Here is a 20,854-nt window from a genome sequence, read left to right as displayed (position 1 = left end):
AAAATCTGGAAAATTATTCTCAATTAACAAAAAATAAAATAAAATACAAGTAAAAATAAAAACTGAAGATTTGTAATTTTCATGTTGTTTTACAGCTGAAAACCATAACTTATTTCACCCTTGTGTGTAGAAATTGCAATAATGTAACAGTTTTTGCAGTTTTCATATTTTTAAAATTGGATCTAGATGACAGGAGAGTATGAAACATTACTAAGACGTGAAACCCTCTGTCTTTTACTTGACTTTTCTTCTCTCCCCTTTTTCTTTGTTTTTGTTTGTATAATCTCATTATCCTTCACTAACAAGTGACATATTTCTGTATTTTAAGAAAACTCTTAATTGCATCCTGTTTTCTTGCTCTCATGTAGTATTATTAAAAGGATTTTCCCTTTGTTACAAGATGTCACAGCTGAGGCCGAGATTAGTATTTTATACAGGAAAGGAATTTGTAATTTATAACAAAACATCAATTTGTCAGTTGAACTTAAAATATGTAATTACAGTGTATCTTGCTCATTGGAAGCAAAGTAATTGTACATGTAATTATGTTCACTTTCTTAATAAATACATATGAACAATTTTTGGCAGTGACTTTCCATAGATACTGAATATCAATTTAAGCAACAACTAAATTAATTTTGTATTCAAACTGGCAGCATTGCTTCCCTCTAGTCTATACATATGTATAAAAATGTTAGAACACACAAATAATTAACAATATGAAACACCATTCACATTAATAGATAATTGCACATAGATTTTCTATGACGAGAAACAATGGGTTAGTTGAAATCAGTTTATCAGTGCTTTCACACTTATTAAGACAGAAACCCTCATATGCATATTTCATAATGACATTACAAAATTTAACACACTGTATTATCAGCATTGATAGGCATAATTAAAATATATTTTAAACTTTTTTGTTTATTTATTTATTTAATAATCGCGTATATTATACTGTTAAGTTGCTGCTAGATTTTTTCAGTATGTTTCTAAACTGAACACTTAAGTTAACTCAAGAGCACATTAAGTGGACTCTCTGTATGTGCTTACATCTTGAAGACACTTCAGTTACATAAAGAAGTAGTTTAATACTGAAAATTCTGCATAACAAATCTTTTACAGATTATGAAAATATTTTAATCGAACTTTTATTAACACAATAAATGTTTTTTAACATAATCATGTTGTCGCAATTCAAATATAGTTTATATTTGAGAAGTATGCAGTACAATAAGTAATCATTTTAGGTACATACTGAAATTTACAGAAAAATCTAAACTCTTTCAATTAAGTTCAGGAACTTATGACTAAAATTTAGATAAGGTAAACCAGTCTGTGTAAATCTAAGATAAAGTACATAGAGCAAAAAGAAGAAAACTTTCAGAAGCGCCTGTTAAGACCAGGGCATAAGTTTTCACTTACCTCCAACTCACATAGGGAATTCTCTGTACATAACATAGCTCTTAACAGACAAGGTAAAGGGAAGTGAAGGATGAAGAGAAGGAAGATAATGTGAAGCAAAAAATAATGAACATTAAAGGAGAGAAATGATAATGGTTGCAGTAACATGTCTATGGTTGTGTTAATGTGTGGTATTGTCACAGTAGCCATTGCTTATAAGAGAATGCAACTGTGCCATATGAACTAATGCACCTCCTCACAAGGAATTTCTTAATATCAGGAGAGTATGAAACATTACTAAGATGTGAAATCCTCTGTCTTTTACTTGACTTTTCTTCTCTCCCCTTTTTCTTTGTTGTGTTTGTATAATCTTATTATGCTTTACTAATAAGTAACATATTTCTGTATTATTCATGTCTTCTTTTCCTGTCTGAAGTCCAAGGAAGAGAATCTAGTTTTTCTTAAAGCTCGAAACTGAGTTATGCATTTTGCACTCGGCTTGAACCTATTGCAGCTTAATAAAAAGCATAACCATCTTCCTCCTCTTTCTAACCTGTGTTAGTTCATTTTGCACCTCAAGAGCCAGACAGTATAAATCACATGACATCTACAAGGTAATTTTAAATTATCTTTTGAAAAGAGAAGGAACTATTTTGATATAAATCTGCAGGCTTCCATGGCATTAAAATTCTGCTGGGCATAATGCTGCAACGTCTTATAAAATTTTTAAAATGCTGAAAAACCAACATTTCAACCATGTTTCAGTGTCATTTTTCAGGGTATAGATTAATTATCTGGGGAGAAGCATGTGTCAGTACATTTCATTTACAATTTAATTACAAGACCATTAACATAATATTTCTTAGATTTTATTGGCAATAAAACACCACTGATCAGTGTTTGGAAAGAGTGGTGTTATATGTGGCAGACTATGTGTGGATTACATAAATTGATCGTAATTGGTAGCCTGCTATGAATCAGTGAGAGGGTTTTGGGCTGAGCTATGAAGTTCAGCAAGAAGCCCTATAAAGAGAATACAATAAAAGAAAAGCTCTCTATGGTACACTTGGCTGCAGTTAAGGGCATCACTGACTGAGTAGGTAAGGTATTTCACAGAGGAGACTTAAAACAAGTTTTCTAGAGTGGCTTCAAGATCCACAATTTGGCAGTGTCCATGATTTATGCAATAATATTCTTCAATGCTGCAGGTGTATGAGAGATATGTTGTAAGTGTGGTGCTGGCTACATTGGGGAATCTGGAAGGTCTATTGCCACCCACACAGCACAGTATGAGTGCTATGTTTGGTTGGGGTGGCACAAGACTTTGGCACTAACAGAGCTCCACTGGGATTCTGGACAGGCTATTCATTTTCAAGAATAATAAATGCTTGCATGATGGCTGTGGATGTGCACTCACAAAATAAGAGATCAGTATGTAGTTAGAAGGCAACAATTATGAAAAAGAAAGATTGCTACTCACCATATACTGCAGATGCTGAATTGCAGGCAGGCACAACCAAAAGACTGCTAAACACACAAGCTTTGGGCCAGAAGGCCTTCTTCTGAAGTCTGTCCTTCTTCTGATGTAGGTTAACACACACAAACGCAATTCACACACACATGACCACTGTCATTTTGTGTGTGTGTGTGTGTGTGTGTGTGTGTGTGTGTGTGTGTGTGTGTGGTGGGTGGGTGTGTGTGTGTGTGTGTGTGTGTGTGTGTGTGTGTGTGTGTGTGTGTGTGTGTGTGTGTGTGTGTGAGAGAGAGAGAGAGAGATAGAGAGAGAGCTGCATTTGCATGAATGTGTGTGTGTATCTTGCCTGTTTCAGAAGACGGCCTTCTAGCCAAAAGCTTACATGTTTAGTAGCCTTTTTGTTGTGCCTGTCTGCAATTCAACATCTCTGCTATATGGCGAGTAGCAATCTTTCCTTTCCAATTAAATAATCTTTCCTTTTCAAAATATTGTCATTATTCCATCTTAGATTTTCCATTGTTTGATAAGACTGCTATTACTATTCAAACAAGAGTTATCATGAAATGTTTTGCTGATATATAAAGCTTTTGCTGCATGTTGTAACATAATATTGCTATCATAAGCCATTTAGAAACATGAAATAAGCCACTTTTGAGTCACCTTTCAAACTTTTATCTTGATACTGTTTCAGACATCAAAACAACATGCAGAATAATGTTCACAGAACAAAACGAAAAGTTAAAACTAAATTGTTTGGTTCAGCTCACTAAGACCAGTGGTTCATTGTTAAAAACATTAATATGCTTCTTGGTCACACTTGAGAAAAAATTTTATTTCTTAATGTTTTACACCACATTTAGATACTTTCTGCAGAGATAGTTCAACACAGTAGGTGAAGGAGCTGTGAAATGGACTAGTATGTGTAGTGTGGATCAGTGATGAAAATCCTTTAAAAAGAGATAAATCTATTTCAAAGATTTTAATAGTGCTAACACTCACTACAGAATGAATTTTTTGATATGACAAATGTTGTTTGTCAGCTGTGCAGATTTGCACTTACTACTGAATGTTATTAAAGTTCAATTTATGTCTCTAGAGTAAAAAATTTTGCTTTCAGACCATTGTCTTGCATATTATTATAATGATTATTGATAGTAATTTATAATCACTTCACATGCTGCCTATTGCTCAAGAATAACATTCATCATTGGCTGTTGACTAATTTTTATCACTTACTCATATTCTTCTCCTTGGGCTCTCAGGATATATTTCGATTATAAGCATCACACATCCTTGACATTGTTCCTTTAGAAAGACTCCAAAAGACCTCAAAATCACTCATACAGAATTTTGCTTGAAATATTAGGAATCAGGAGATTATGAGCCTGATAAATCAAAATAAAACTGTGCTCATTTGAAAGCAGAGCTAGATTGTTAAGAAAATGAACTTACCCTCTTAGATATTGATTTCTAGCAAATATTCGCATTATAAGGAACAAAGCTGCAAAATCAACAAAAACCTAAAAAACTGACTTGCATGAAAAAACTGTTACTTTCTGCTACAAAAGGAAAATAAGTGACTGAAACAGACCTGTCAAGTTATAAAGATACAATGTACACTAAAAAAAAGAACTTTCTAGTGCTTCTTGAAGAGCATACATGGAAATGAAGAATTGACAGTTTCTCAAGTTATGAAGGGCATGATTTCACAAATGTTTAGTAACAAACTTATCTTTTGAAATGTTTGGAACATTCAATTGCTATTGTAATTAAGATTTCTAAAAATGAATAAAAAGTATCAAAGGAGAGAGGAAATTTGAAGTTTGGTCATCATTATGTTTAACTCCTTGTGTATGATACATGGTGCGAATCTGTGGGACTTTTCTCATGTGCATATTAATCATGTTAACATGAAATAAACATGACAGAATTCTCAATGTTGAAACAGAGCTTCTTAATTATTTTATGACTGATACAAGAGAAAGACTTCTACATTGTACCTGTTTACATGTTTTACTCAACTAGGTTCCATGATGGAATGTTGAATGCAAGCATTTGATAGCTAAACAGGACTGTAATATTAAAGCATGGAGGCAAATTCAAGGATATCAAACTGGTGATATGCACTTCTACAAATAATAAATGCCATTTTCTTATTATGATGAATGGAAGTTAAGTTAATCTGTTGTTCTTAACATCAGAATTCAAATAGCTCACAACACAGTGGATAGTTAAAAAGTGTAATCACTATGTTTGTAAACAGTAGCTACTGTTGGTACTCCATTACTGGAAGCATCTGGTACATGGAATGAAAGAAAAATGTCGTTTCATACCCTGCCGAATATGCTATGCCCCTAGATAGTTTTGTCAATGAACACAAAGTGATGTGCAATACATTTCCGGATATTCACTGTGGCAAAACTTCATATGAATGCATTTGTGAAATATTGTTGCAATTTTAGTTTATTTTGAACACTTATTAAGAGTCATAAGGATGATTGTTGTTGCTGATAAAACCCACACATGGGGAGCTTAATCATTCAGCTAATGGGAAAAGAATGTTAATAGATAGACTCAGTAATCTATGCACAATTAAATGTATGTAAAGAGGAAATGGTAGTATTGCTGTGCATATTCTCAACAACTCGGTGTGCCAAAGGTAAGCAATACAGTGCAAAAAAAATGTAAGCTGCACTTTCCACTAATTCCAACAACATGTTCATTCAGTATACAGAACACCACTTGGTGACTTCACTATTCATAATCTCAAGCAGATGTATGTATGTAGAGTAGATCCTGCATGAAATCATTCACAAACATAGTGGAAATACATCTTTACATCATGTAGAAGGCAAAACAATACCACACATGATGCTAAAGGTCAATTTAGGAGAGTGAAAATACCAATAGGAAAGGGCATGATACGTGACATAAGGTATGTCAGATGGGATGTGTGCATATTATTGTCTAACGTTTCATGCATGAGAAGTACAGAAGAATACATCATCAGACAGATAGCAGATGTAATTGATGTTACTATACATGTAAAGAACAAAAATATACTTCAAACAGACTGAAAGGTCAAGCTCAATGGTTAAGCATATGAACTTCCTTAATACATTACCAAACTCCAGTACAGTTATATTGCCTCAGACAGCAAAATTAATTTTAAAGATTGTAAGTTAGGAACTGTACTTGTTGAAATATACACATTACTCACACAAACGCTCAGTTTGAACAGAAAAAATGCTATAATGAGACATTAAAGAGAGTGTCTACTTACAGGTCATGGAGCAATAATGATGGAATATTTTAGATTATTTGGCATGATGTTTTTGCAGTCAATGGCTTCACATTTAACACAGTGGGATATGAAATTAACATGAGAAAATTGTGTCTACTTTTACAACACAATTACTATGGAAGGTTTGTTGTTCTTTTTATAATAAGTATAGACAGTTCATACAATAAACTATGGTTCTCTTTATCTGTCTCCTTTTGGACAGAAAGAACATCTGCAGTGTTTCCAGAAGTTTCATCTGCAGTGTTGCTAACACAGTTGGTGAAGTATATTACTGATAACGAAGATGGCATAAAAGGAACAAGGATGAAGCTACTGATGTAAATTCTAGTTACTCTAACGTAATCATACAGTTATCTTCTTCATATATGGTATTTCTGTTTTTATCTGTTACAGCTACATAAGAAGTAAAATGGTGTTTTGCTATTTCAGTAAATAAAATGTAGGTATGAAGAAAGAAAACACTTAACTGGGCAGCCACATAATAGGAAAAATAATTATTTATTCTTGGGTAATTAATTTTAAGTATCAGTGCAGCGAGTCATCTAATACAAGTGAACATGACAGTAAAAAGTGCTTTTTTTATAAAATAAAAAATAAAAAAAATAGAAGTATCTAATTTAATTTAAATTTATTTGCTGCTGGTCACTTTTAGTATCATAATCAACCAGCCTAAAACAATCCATGACAACAACGTAAATATTTTCAAAGAGATGGATAAGCAATGACATATTTATAGTAGCAATTTGGAAAATACTATCACAGTACTTTATTGACAACCACACTGCCTATCTGTGTTCATCATTCCACACATTATGAAGGTATTCCTTCCCATTTGTTCTCTGCATATGTGACATCATATATACAGACATGCAGAGTCATTATCAGTCATACTTAATAATATTATCACATTGCAGCTTTGTGCTACTCTTTGCTGTGGTCTGTTATGTTATTGATTGTCTATATATCTTTTGGTGCATTCACTCACATTTACTGAATTTTTACTCTGCACAAACAGGGCATGTTTCAGATTGCTTTATAATAATGTCAATGTCAAAACTGTCCAGTAGCAAAAGAATTTGAATGAAATTAACAACTGCCAGTGGAAAATGATAAGCTCTAAATGTTTATAAAGTCTGAAAGAAAACCACCAATTAAAGTAACTGAATAAAATAACACATGCAAATAAGAATAAAATTAATTGCTACAGCCCAGTGTTTAGATGCAATACATAACAACAAAACTTCTGCTACTAACAAATAAAGAGAGAAAACGAAAATTGTATTGTATTGTATTGTATTGTATTTAAAGAAGATGGCTATCTCCTGCCAATATATTTTCTACTGAATTTTACAGGCAACGAAATTTTCTTACCCTTTTCTCATTTTAAAGATAATGAAAAATACAAATATTGATAGACAGATATGTCAATATGCTGATTCAAGGATACAGCATCACTAAACTGTTATCAGTGCTGGTCACACGTGGTAAGTATGATAAATATTTAAAAGAACATTACACAGATTTAAAGCACTGTAAATGAGAGGTCTAGAGGCTCACTCTAACAGAGATATGTGAAGTCACACTTTTGTGAGACAATGGAATGAAACTATGATCCAACTAAAACTACTGTGGCCACTATGCATACAACGATGTTGTGAGGGCCATGGAAATTACTTGGAAACTGAAACATTTTATGTCCAACTTAGTACTGTGCTAGCAATTCTTCAAGCAGGAAATTACAGTTATGGGTTGCACTATCTTAAAGAGTTACCAATGCTTATTTTAAGATCATAAATCATCACTTGAATTACTGCACCATTAATTCCTCTTCTTGAACCTAATGATGACAGCACATTTTTACTAGTTCTTAATGTCTTTAAACATTCTTTTATCTAGAACCACCCTCTGCATATATGCATGTGTGTTTGTGTGTGTGTGTGTGTGTGTGTGTGTGTGTGTGTGTGTTTGTTTTAATCCCTCGCATCCATTATGAGAAAAACACAGTTCTTCATTATGCACATTGTATCTTTATTGTATGTCTCATGCTTTCTGGTACAGATAACAGGAAATGAATAAAACACGAAAATAAAAATACAGGAGCCAAGGGCTGGAAGTGGGAAAAAGTTTGTGAGCTTATACAAAAATAATCAGGTTCAAGCGTCCATAAAGATATACACAGAAAAATTAATGTCAGTGTAATAAAAATTATTGCTTGCAATACTAAACACCAATAATACCTACAATCTTTTGGCTTATAACATATCTAGATGACCAATGAAATACAAACAAATCTTACATCCTGCAGCCTTACATTATTTCTTGACTTCAGATAACATTCATCTCCAAATACAATTACATATAGCCCAACTTTTAACATAAAATATACAGTTTCTTCAAGACTAAAGTCGTATCTACTTGAAGGTACAGGAAGGCGTCTGAGTATTATACTGAAATATTTGTTACATTTTCTTTGTATTTTAATATCATCAGCAGTATAGAACAACTAATTTTTTAAAAAAAGGACCGTACACTGTATTTGGCAATTATCTGATTCCATACTGAGAGAAATGTTTATTAAAAAAATTAAGTTATTAACTATACATTGAAAATATGTGTATATAAAATTTTAGTACTACTTTTTATGTACATTTTTCCTCCTACTAAAAATATACACTAAATGTCTTATTTCCAACATCATAATTGGCAATAATTTTAGTATCTGCATTTTCAGTGACTGTTTTTGTCTGCAATATATTTCTCATTTTTTTTACTTATTGTTGAATTCCATTATATACATTTTCTTGGTTCATGTCATTGTCTTCAGATAATCAAAATAAAAGCTGTAGGCACCGAAGTTTTGTGACTGTACAATACACACAGGAAAATAAGCATCACTTTAGTAGGCAGTGCTGCAGCTGTTTCACCAGTTTTATAGAATAAGGTACATAAATGCATCCATCACTTCATGCAGTAACAGCAGAAAAGTAGCTGCTGAATAATATGAATCCAGAAAAAGCTATAGCTTGTGGCAGTGCTCGTTAACAACAATTTTGTTAGCCTTGGAAGGCATACTACTATTCTTAGCTAAATTCTTTACAAATCTTAACATAATTCAAACAGAGCACTTCTATCAATAAAAACTGTACACACTATGCCCAGGAGATAAACCTTAATTTTCAAGGACTTAACATCAACCTATCTTTCTCTCCATACAGATGATAAAAACAAGACTTTTGTTAAATCTATTAAAATCAAAGTATAAATCAATCATTAGTGTTTTGCATTGATAGAGATGAGTAAACAGTTCATAAAGAGTGTGATGAAGCCACCTCAAATGCATTTACTTTTTGTTGGAGAGTTTAACTGCTGAAAAAGCAGCAGCTGTTTTTAAGTGAGCCATGATAAAATTACCATTTATTAAGTCTTTTAAACATATTTTTGCAATTTTGTGATATAACTTTTAATATTTCATTATGAAATAAGCAGTTTTCCAGAGAGCAATAGTGTCTCATTATTTACTGCTGTTGTATATATATATACCTCTGTACATGTCACACCAGAAAAAAAAACAGTAAGTACTTTCAATGAATTTGCACATAAAAAACTGCAAGAATTTAGAAAGATTCATAATAGCACAAAGTGTCTGTTATGCATGTTACAAAAATTTGATGAGGAAATTTACCAATAACAAAGTTCTTTGAAAAAATTTGAGTTGTAAAAATATATTGCGCAATTTTTTTCTAAAAATTTCACAAGAAAGTATTATTATCTAATTTATTACAACAGATTTCCAGACAGTTGGCAAAAATATTTGTTGATGTACCTGATATTACTGTTATCAGAATGGAACAGATGAAGTCTTTGTGAACAAGAAAGTAAATATATCAGTTTAAATTATTTAAGGGATAAAGGCACACTATTTGTGCAAAACATCTGCTACTTGTTAAGTCCTTGAAATTGGAATCTTACACACAAAACAGCCTGGCAGTAGGGAAAAAAACTGTGATGAGTGCTCTGTGTGAATTATGCTCACTGAAAGGGGGCGGTCATAATGTGCCCATAAGCATAGACAAATTATGTGATTAACTTTCTGAAATGTGCTGCAATAGTGACAGCAGCTGAAGTACAATTTAAAAATTTGAGCAGTCCTTTCAGGCACAAACATAACAAAATAAATGAAAACAATGAGCATTCATCCACGAGAATCTATATAACAGTCTATCATGTGGGTGCATAATGAAGCTAATTTTGCATGTAGCATTAGAAAATTTGATAATCATGATTAAATGTCAGATTTTACTTGTGTTATTCAGTTTTCAAGAGAGATATGAATAAGAACAGATAATATGGGGATTTCATAAGAATTTTTGCTTGGCATTTAGTATTTAGAAACTTGTGCTTCATGATTTGGATAAGCAGTTGAAAGACTGGTCTGTTACTATAACAAACCATGTATTTATTTTGAAATAAAAATATTTTGCACAATGTCTTTTGTAATTGTAGACATACTTTTGAATAATTTGAATTATGGATGTACATACAGCAAGCAATTAGGATGTATAAATTTTACATTCATCTAGGCGCCAGACAAAATACCTGAGGAAGAAGGCTTATGTTTAGAGTTCTAATAAACTTTCCCATTACTTCTTTTTGATCCCTTGTTTTCAGAAATTTAAAAGAAGTAGAGATTCTATCTTAATGAGAATCACTGTACGGTGTAGTTATGCAGCTGGTTTGCTCCCTGTATTATTTAGCACCTGGGACCTTACTTAGGACCTGAAAAACACAAAATTACATGTGTTTATTAAAAGCGAATAATGTCTATGAAATAAAAAAATGAAAAATTCTAGTGAACACTGCAAAACAGTTTAGGAGCTAACAATTATAAATGGCAACCACATGATATTATGAAATGCCAGCTTTATAATGTGAATGACAAAACACTTTAAACTCAGATTAAATATAGAATAATTATATATAAAAACAAAGATGAGGTGACTTACCGAACGAAAGGGCTGGCAGGTCGATAGACACACAAACAAACACAAACATACACACAAAATTCAAGCTTTCGCAACAAACTGTTGCCTCATCAGGAAAGAGGGAAGGAGAGGGGAAGACGAAAGGAAGTGGGTTTTAAGGGAGAGGGTAAGGAGTCATTCCAATCCCGGGAGCGGAAAGACTTACCTTAGGGGGAAAAAAGGACAGGTATACACTCGCACTCACGCACATATCCCTCTCCTTCCCTCTTTCCTGATGAGGCAACAGTTTGTTGCGAAAGCTTGAATTTTGTGTGTATGTTTGTGTTTGTTTGTGTGTCTATCGACCTGCCAGCGCTTTCGATCGGTAAGCGACCTCATCTTTGTTTTTATATATAATTTTTCCCACGTGGAATGTTTCCCTCTATTATATAAATATAGAATAAGTTAGAATATCCATTTCAGTAAAATCATTTATATTTTTACATTTATAAATGTCCATATTCCTCAGATAACGGTATAAGGTGTGCAAACAGGTACTTTGATTTTAGGCAAGGTCGTTATAGGCCACTGTGGTACAATTATTAGAACCTCAATAAAGCAACCTCAAAAGTCATACCACAGATGCACAGCCAAAGGCCGATTTAGAAAAGATTGCTGTATGGTGTGGCAGGTGGCAGTTGACGCTAAATAACGAAAAGTGTGAGGTGATCCACACGAGTTCCAAAAGAAATCCATTGGAATTTGATTACTTGATAAATAGTACAATTCTCAAGGCTGTCAATTCAACTAAGTACCTGGGTGTTAAAATTACGAACAACTTCAGTTGGAAAGACCACATAGATAATATTGTGAGGAAGGCGAGCCAAAGGTTGCGTTTCATTGGCAGGACACTTAGAAGATGCAACAAGTCCACTAAAGAGACAGCTTACATACACTCTTTCGTCCTCTGTTAGAACATTGCTGCGTGGTGTGGGATCCTTACCAGGTGGGACTGACGGAGGATATCGAAAGGGTGCAAAAAAGGGCAGCTCATTTTGTATTATCACGTAATAGGGGAGAGAGTGTGGCAGATATGATACGTGAGTTGGGATGGAAGTCATTAAAGCAAAGACGCCTTTTGTGGCGGTGAGATCTATTTACGAAATTTCAGTCACCAACTTTCTTTCCGAATGCAAAAATATTTTGTTGAGCCCAACCTACACAGGTAGGAATGATCATCAAAAAATAAGAGAAACCAGAGCTCGAACAGAAAGGTTTAGATGTTCGTTTTTCCCGCGCGCTGTTCGGGAGTGGAATGGTAGAGAGATAGTATGATTGTGGTTCGACGAACCCTCTGCCAAGCACTCAAATGTGAATTGCAGAGTAATCATGAAGATGTGGAAAAGAATGAAGTAGAACAAAAACTAAGTGTTTTGAAAATGCCAATGAATTCTAGAAATTACAACGTATAGGATGCTTTTCAGGTGCTTGTGTGAGGGCATAGTTCTGTAAATATTCTTGTGGCATGAACACCTCTCAAGAACATTCCAATAAGGACAATGCACACATTCAAAGGATGCTGTCAACACTGAAACTAATGTGGTTTTTGGACTCACAAAAGCAACCAGCAAACCACATGAAGTTTAGTAAACCAAGAACAAAAGTGAAACAGAATGACTGACTTCCTCAACATGTTGGAATCAACTGAGCGTAATAAGCTTAGAAGATAAACAGTAGCTACTTAATATAACTGGGGAGGCAGAAGCATTTTTTCTACGTGGAAGCTTTCCTTCTGATTTACTACTTGAAAATTAAATTTAGTTAGCAAGAGCAGAAATCTTATTAAGCAATTTTATGACAAGTTACTGTTAACAAAGTTTAAAGATTAAGTTTCAATGATTTACCTGTCTTTTGTTGATGTATGGCATGACTTTTATCACATCTGTGAAGGTTTTCCTTCTTGATGGGATTTTACAGAACACGAGGAGCAAGTGAGTGATTGAATGAATGAATGAATGAATGAATGAACTAGCCCAGTAGAACAAATAACACAAAATTGTGTGCAGTCTATTCAAAGGAATGATCAAAGAATCCACCTGAAGTGATTTAGGGACTCTCAGAAAATGTTTCTAAGTGTAGGTGCTTGATTGGGGGATCTGAAACCCACTTCTACATATAAGTCCAGATTTTCAACTACTATGGCCACCTCATTGTCTGATAGACATTTTCTATAGAATTATATAGGCCATCAACTGCATCATCCTTTGGTTGCTGTTTGGAGCGATGCTAGATGCATCAGTGCACACACATCAAAAAAATTCTGCATCACCTCGTTTCTGAGAGTTCTGGAACCTGTACAGAAAATTGGAATAGAGATCAACATAAACATCATTTCCACCCTTTTTACTTCTCATGAAAACCGCACCTTGCATGTTGTTCCATCATACAGTGAGACCTTCAGAGTTGGTGGTCAAGATTGCTGTACACACCGGTACCTCTAATACCCAATAGCACATCCTCTTGCATATACATTCTGTTCCACCATACAGCCTGTGCTGTCACACAGTGTAAATGTAGCTGATAAACACAATGCATTCTGTAATTAGTACACTTTACACAGTGTAAACACAGCTGAGTACTGTGCTGTTATACAGCTTGGCATGCCTGTAGTCATCATGGCATACTATCCCCAAGTTCATCAAGGCACTGTCGGTCCAGATTGTCCCACTCCTCAACAGCATTTTGGCATGGATCCCTCGGAGTGGTTGGTGGGTCATGTCATCCTTAAACAGCCCTTTTCAATCTATCCCAGGCATGTTCAATAGCGTTCATGTATGGAGAACATGCTGGCCACTCTAACTGAGCGATGTCATTATCCAGAACAAAGTCATTCACAATATGCACACGATGGGGATGCAAATTGTCATTGATGAAGACAAATGCCTCACCAATATGTTGCTGACATGGTTGCACTATGTCAGAGTATGGCATTCACGTATCATACAACTGTTACAGTGCCTTCCATGGCCACCAGCAGTGTATGTTGACCCCACATAATGCAACCCCAAAACAGCAGGGATCTTCCACATTGCTGCATTCACTGGACAGTGTGTCTAAGGCACTCTTCTGGACTGATCTCAAAATATTCCTTAACGCTGTACATACATGCTGTTTTTAAGTACTCTCTTAGTTTTGTTTTGATAACTGGTAATGTTTTTATATTTTTTAAACTGCTACTCTATGCAACAGTCAGGTCCAGACAGTCTTCAGACATTCCAAGATTTACAAGTTTGCTAGAATATCGAGAAATGATGTATGCAGGAGGAATGAACTTGGTAATTTGGAATATGAGAACCATGAGATGACTAACACATTTCTTTGAATGAAAGGAAGCACATGGTTTACTACTTCAGTGTGGTGGTACCAAAATGGATTTATCACCAGAAATGTTTCCTGCTCCAGTTATTCACTATTACAGGAGTTTGGTAAGTAAGTTTAGAATAAAAAAACAACACAAATAAATCCTGAATATTCAGTACAAGTATTGCTTGGTCACATAACTCACCTTTGAGAGGTCCACTCCTGTTACAGCATGCACTGCAGGTGGTATCTGCCCAACCAGTCTGGTTACCTCAGCTATTCCCTTTGACTCACCACCGAGCAGCACAATCTCCTCTGTCTTTGCCAGTGGAGCTGCCACCTCTGCCGCAATCTGTCACAATGAAATCGCATTATATTTAAAACTGCTCACAATAATATCAGAACTGCTTCTTATCAAGCATGTTCCATGTAATTAGGTACATTACTTGTTTCACTGGTTCATAAGGATGTGTACAAGGCATCTTTCGATAATCAGTGAAGTATTATAACAACCCAAGAATAGATAAATACAGAAATATAAACACAAGATGTAATTCAGAAAAAACCATTAGCATGTAGTTACCAGAATTGTGAACCAAATATAAGAGCAGGGTAATCAATTAAGGCCAACATTTGACAATGGAAGCATGTTTGTTACACAAAAATGATGTGTGCACCTACTGCAGCTGAGAAAAGGCAGAGATTCTTCCAGTTTTTAAGAACTACATATTTATATTACTTTTGTTGTAAAATTACAACAATAATGGTAATTCATGGATAGAACAATACACAAAATATGGGAAAGGTAACCATGAACCTACAGCAGATCGATGCATGGAGCACTGAAACACTTAACAGAAAACAGCTTTCACATTAGCTTTTGACCTCTAGCTCTTTCTCTAGCTAAGGAATACACATTCTTGTACGCAGGCATGCAGGCACCCATTGATAACAGTCAATCAAAACCCAATACAGAAGCCATCAACCCTGAATTTCTACAACTGTCAGATAGTGAAAAACATATGATAATATATATATGCAACAGCAAATTATCAAACAGTTTTAAAACATTTCTGGAAAGAATATTACAGACAACAACTACAGACAACAATAATAGTTTACTCAAAGTCGACGTATGTCCATCTACAATGTCACAACATGCACTGATGACGGCAGTAAAGCTGAAATAACCTTATATACCAAAATTATCCAATTATCTACATAACTGCTTAAAACAGTTCCAACCTTCCCCTAACTGTGATCCCCCCCCTATTCCAACCAGATGCACCCCAGCAATTTTTCAGGAATTCCTTGCTTCTACCCTGGTCTTACCTTCCTTTTCTAAATCCGTCTCCCATGAATCCAGTTTCACTCCTGTGGAACGCACAGCTGTCGGTAACTGAAAAACAATCCATACTTCATCATCTTTCCCGTAGACAACAGCTCCACCATAGTGGTCATGTATCGTAGTGACTACATGGCTGACAGTCTCTGCCAACTTCCTGATACTTCTGCATACAAACTTTGCAGACATTATCCCATTCCAGAAGTCCAAATTGACCCCAGGCAGCTCCTCAAGGCCTTAGGTCTATCCGAAAACCTGAATCCATCTTCCTCCTCACCTACTGCCCAAACTCCAAAACCCCAACCCCATAGGTATCCCTACTAGTAGCCTCGTTGCTCCCACAGAGTGAACCTCTGCCTTTGTTGACCAACACTTCCAAAGTATTGTCCATTACATTTCATCCTACATTCATGACACCACTCACTTACTTCACTACTTCTCCACAGTTTCTGTACTGTCATCACCAAACACCTTGTTGAGCACTGTGGACATGATGTCCTCGTACAAGAACATTCCCCGTGCCCATGGTCCTGCGGTCATGGAACACTACCTTTCTCAATGTCCTCCTGATACCAAACCCAATACTTCTTCCTTAATTCTCCCAGCCAAACACATCATGACCCACAATTATTCTGCTTTTGAAGGCCAAATCTAGAAACAAATATGTGGCACTGCCATGGTACCTGCATGGTACCATTCTATGCCAACTTATTTGTGGGCCATCTGAAGGAATCCTTCCTGTTAAGTCAACACCTAAAACCTATTACCTGGCTCACATTCACTGACTATGAGGGATGTCCTACCCAAAATCCTACCCACATCCCCGAAAGTAGTGTTTTGCCACCCACATAGCCTGCAGAATATCCTTCTCCATCCCTATTCAATCCCACTCCCAATCCTGCAACCCTTATGGTCATCCCAGGTGCAAGATCTATCCCATACATCCACCTACACTACCACTATCCAGTTACAGGCATTTCCTACACAATAAAAGACAGGGTGACATATGAAAGCAGCCATGTTATACATGTTGGGGCAAATAAAAGTTGTCCAGATGAATGGAAACAATTGGAGGTGAATTTATTGTCACCCAGGTCACCTGATCTGTCAGTGTGTGATTACATTGTGTGGAGACCCTTACGTCGTAGGTGTATTGCAACAAACCTCATAGTCCTCAAGAACTGCAGCATAACATTTCAGACGAGACAGCAGTAGTTCCAGCAGTCCAGCTTTGATCCACCTACAGCAGCTTGCTGACCAGGGCTCAAAAATGCCAAGAGATGAATGGTCACTTTCAACATCTGCTACAGTCAGGTTAGTACTGTATTCCTGCTGTGTTTCTTTGTACCCTGGAAACCTGTTCTCTGGGTCACTTTTATTTTATTTGCCCCACCCTGTCCGCAACTCGTGGTTTTGCGGTAGCGTTCTCGCTTCCCGCACATGGGGTCCCGGGTTCGATTCCCGGCAGTGTCAGGGATTTTTCCTGCCTCGAGATGACTGAGTGTTGTTGTGTAATCTGCATCATAATCATTCACCCCCATTATGGTCAGAGGAAGGCAATGGCAAACCACCTCCACTAGGGCCTCGCTTAGTACGGCGGTGCGGGTCTCCCGCACCGTCCCCTATGCTCCTCAGAGTATGGGACCCCATCATCATCAGTATATCAGCTATGCTGCAATTACTGTACAGAATTCTGTGTGGGAATGACAGGTAATCAACTGTCTACTCACTTGAGTGGCTACCACCAAACTGTGGATCATATCCCTGTGGCAGACAAAGGTGCAAGACCTGCCCAATCCACCCAGCCAACAACTTCTATTCCAGCCTGTTGGTATGACTACCACCAAAAAATCCAGAGGAAGACAGAGATTGGAATACATCCAGAAAATAATTGAGGATGTAGGTTGCAAGCTGTTCACCAGGATGAATGGCCACTGCCAAATTGTTGTCAAGAACAAAGTTTATTACTTGGTGGCACAACATGCAGCTGAGTGCAACATGCTTAATTTCAATGGCTGCTTCACAACCTGAGCCATCTGGATCCTTCCCTCCACCAAAGCTTCTTTGAGCTACACAAATGGGAGTTATCAATACAATGTATCCTCTGCTTTCATAATCATCCTGGCCTCAATCTCAGGAACCCCAGTGCCCCACACTCTCCACCCAACAATTTCTCCTTCTTCCTTTGTATCACCATCTCCCAATTCATGATCCCACACCACCTTCAGCGTGTGCTGCTGCCCACCAGCTGCTACAATCCTGCCAGCCCATATACCTGCCACCCTTACCTCCCACATTCATAGTGAGCAGACCAGCTGACTCCCCAGCCTCCCACCCTCAGCTTCTCTCCCCGTTTCCCACCTTCCTCTCCCTCTACCCACACCACTTGACACTGCCCCCACCACAATCAGTCTACCTGCTGAAAAATAGCCTTAGTCTAGCCACCACCACATAGGGGCACAGGTGTGTGTGTGTGTGTGTGTGTATTTTACTCTAGTTCATCAAAGAACAACTCTGAAAGCTAGCAAGTTTTCTTCCTTTTGTGTGTGCCTACAGACAACACAATGCTTCTGCTTTTCAGTGATTAGTCTCGTTTAATCCGTAAGAATCTTAGATTCTACAACAACTTTTGTAGGACATTTAAACCATATTATCAAATACTTCAAGAAAATGATGTGTGAATTACTACCATGGAACACTAGTTCCTAAAAAGGAGCAATCTTTTACCTGATTTTTCTTCTATCAGCATATGATGCAAGCACCTTCAGTCTTATTTGAAATACTAGCTGTACCTTCATAAAGCACAGTAAGGTTTTCAAACTCAAGACTACAACATACAGACATACGTTCAGGAATCCACAGGGCAAGCATCAAAGCATAGCTAGCCTAGATGGCCAGAGCAGTATCATTCATGTAATGGGACACATTTAAAGGACTTGATGTTTGGAAAGCAAAAACAGTTGGCTACAATAAACAAATGATATAAAACTGCATTATCATCTGATGTGTATGATCAACTTTCAATGGAAGCTTTTATTTTCTTTATGTTGTCATTGTGAGATCATCCATTTCTATAAGAAACCCTCAGCTCTCCTTTAAACTCTTACAGAGCTAGTTATTCACCACAACACTGGATAGAATGGACCTGTCTGTGGCTCTTGAGCTCACCTTAGGTAAGGCATCCAATACAAGGGACATGATGGCAGCATCACCATATTGCTTGTAGACAGCTGCCTTCATACGCATGCGCTCAGCCTCCGCTTTTCCCACACTCTCTATAGCATATGCTTCTGCTGCTCCAATCTGTTTTATCTTCTCTCCTTCTGCTTTGGCCACCTCCACAGTCTGGGTCCTGGAAAATGACAGGAACTCTGCAAGTCTTATCAGAGACCAAACATGTTACAGTTAAGACTCATTATCTCTTTGAGATGCCCATGATCATAGTAACCATGCTAACAGTTATTATTATTAGGATAATGTCTGTGTTGTACAGAATATGACACCAAGAAGAGACAGTAATACTAATTATGAGTAACCATAAAAAATGTAACAAGTGAAAAGAGTGATAATTTGCATGAAACATGGACCCACAGTTGTAATGATGGCTATGGTTGCAATGGGTGTTTTGATAGAAGCAAATCTGATGACTAAGTAGAAAACTTGCATGATCTTGGTTGCAGCTGTAAGTGAAGTGTTGCTGCCAACAGCAGAATAGTTTACAATAGTTGAGCACAGACTATTCCACCACTGCACAAATGGCGAGTGTGATGCCAGGGCATCCCTCAGCTCGTTCACAGCCAGGCGCAGGTTGGGTAGGCTACCTGTCAGGCCGTTCTATTGCATGCCTTCTGTGCATGCTTTAGCCACTTGGCCACCCCTGCCCATAGGCTCACAGCTGTTCCAGTACAATCACGCATGCCACAGACCAACTGTCTGATTGTGTGTGCATCAACTGTTTCCCTATTCCTGCTCTCCGGTGTCCACATGTGCCCAGCTGGTTGCTGGTGGGCATATGAGCTGGAACAGTCTGAGCTAGCAGATACGAGAGAGGACTAGAAAGTAACACACAATAACTTTTTACTCACCTGGTATTATTGGACAAATAGCGACAAGTCAAACCCATACACTGGTGACAACAATAACACACAAAAGAATAGAAATAAAAATTGAAGGAGTACTTGACAAAGACATGCTTTCTTTTGGGAAGGGAAAGGTACCGAGGAAGCAAGTCTGATATTGTACTTAGTAATGGAAGCCGGACTGAAGTAAAATCAGGATACTTTCCTAGTGTTTGTGAACTCAAGAGAAAGTCATTGATGATGTACGGTGGAATATGATGTTTGCAATTCTTAGTATATTGACGCTAAGCAAAGACAAAACTGACAAACGGGAGACTAACAGTTTGCTTAACATCAAAATTGGGAACAAAATAGTGAAAGAGAAATCCAGAGAATAAGGAACAAAGTATTTGAAAAGTGGTGCTATTGGGGGAAAAAAGAAGTGACAGAATAATTTGATTTAAGAAGTAAAGTCACACAGGATAGCCAGAGAAAGGAATAAATCAGAAGTATATGGCACAGGCCAAAAGAGCTTTCTTCAATAAAGAACTCTATGGGTGTACTGAAAACATGTGCTAGCCTCAAAACATTAACCAGCGCGTACTACGCTTACATACAAGCCCACCTAAAATATGGTGTAATATTCTGGGGAAATTCTCCAACTGCTCTGAGCACATCCAGAAGAGAGCAATGAGGATTATTACTGGGAGCAAACCCAGAGACTCCTGCAAACCCATCTTCAGAAAGTTGGAAATCCTTACACTGCCTTGCCTCTACATTCTCGAGACTCTAAAGTTTTTCAGAAACCACATAGTGCCAACTGACCCCAGAGTCGTAAAAAATAATGAAATACATGAACACAACACCAGGAAAAATGCAAATCTGCATGTTATATGTACAAACACTCAACTGTGTAAAAAGGGAGCTTTCCACATGGGCCTCCAA

At 36.6% G+C, this 20,854-nt stretch overlaps 1 protein-coding gene across 1 annotated transcript in view; it reads right to left on the bottom strand.

Moving 5' to 3' along the window:
• Positions 1–8,189: 8,189 nt before the first annotated feature.
• Positions 8,190–20,854, bottom strand: part of LOC126419895 (flotillin-2) — a 418,685-nt gene continuing 406,020 nt past the window's right edge. The window contains exons 7-9 of the mRNA XM_050087158.1: positions 19,020–19,203; positions 14,712–14,858; positions 8,190–10,961 (exon numbers count right to left, since the gene is read on the bottom strand). Coding sequence (XP_049943115.1) covers positions 10,932–10,961; positions 14,712–14,858; positions 19,020–19,203 — 361 coding nt within the window. The 3' untranslated portion in view covers positions 8,190–10,931. The remainder of the gene's footprint in view (positions 10,962–14,711; positions 14,859–19,019; positions 19,204–20,854) is intronic.

The sequence above is a fragment of the Schistocerca serialis genome, chromosome 9 (assembly GCF_023864345.2).
Source record: "Schistocerca serialis cubense isolate TAMUIC-IGC-003099 chromosome 9, iqSchSeri2.2, whole genome shotgun sequence".
Classification (NCBI taxonomy): Eukaryota; Metazoa; Arthropoda; class Insecta; order Orthoptera; family Acrididae; genus Schistocerca; species Schistocerca serialis.
The sequence above is the reverse complement of the archived record's forward strand: the minus strand, read 5'-3'. Positions and strand labels throughout refer to the sequence as shown.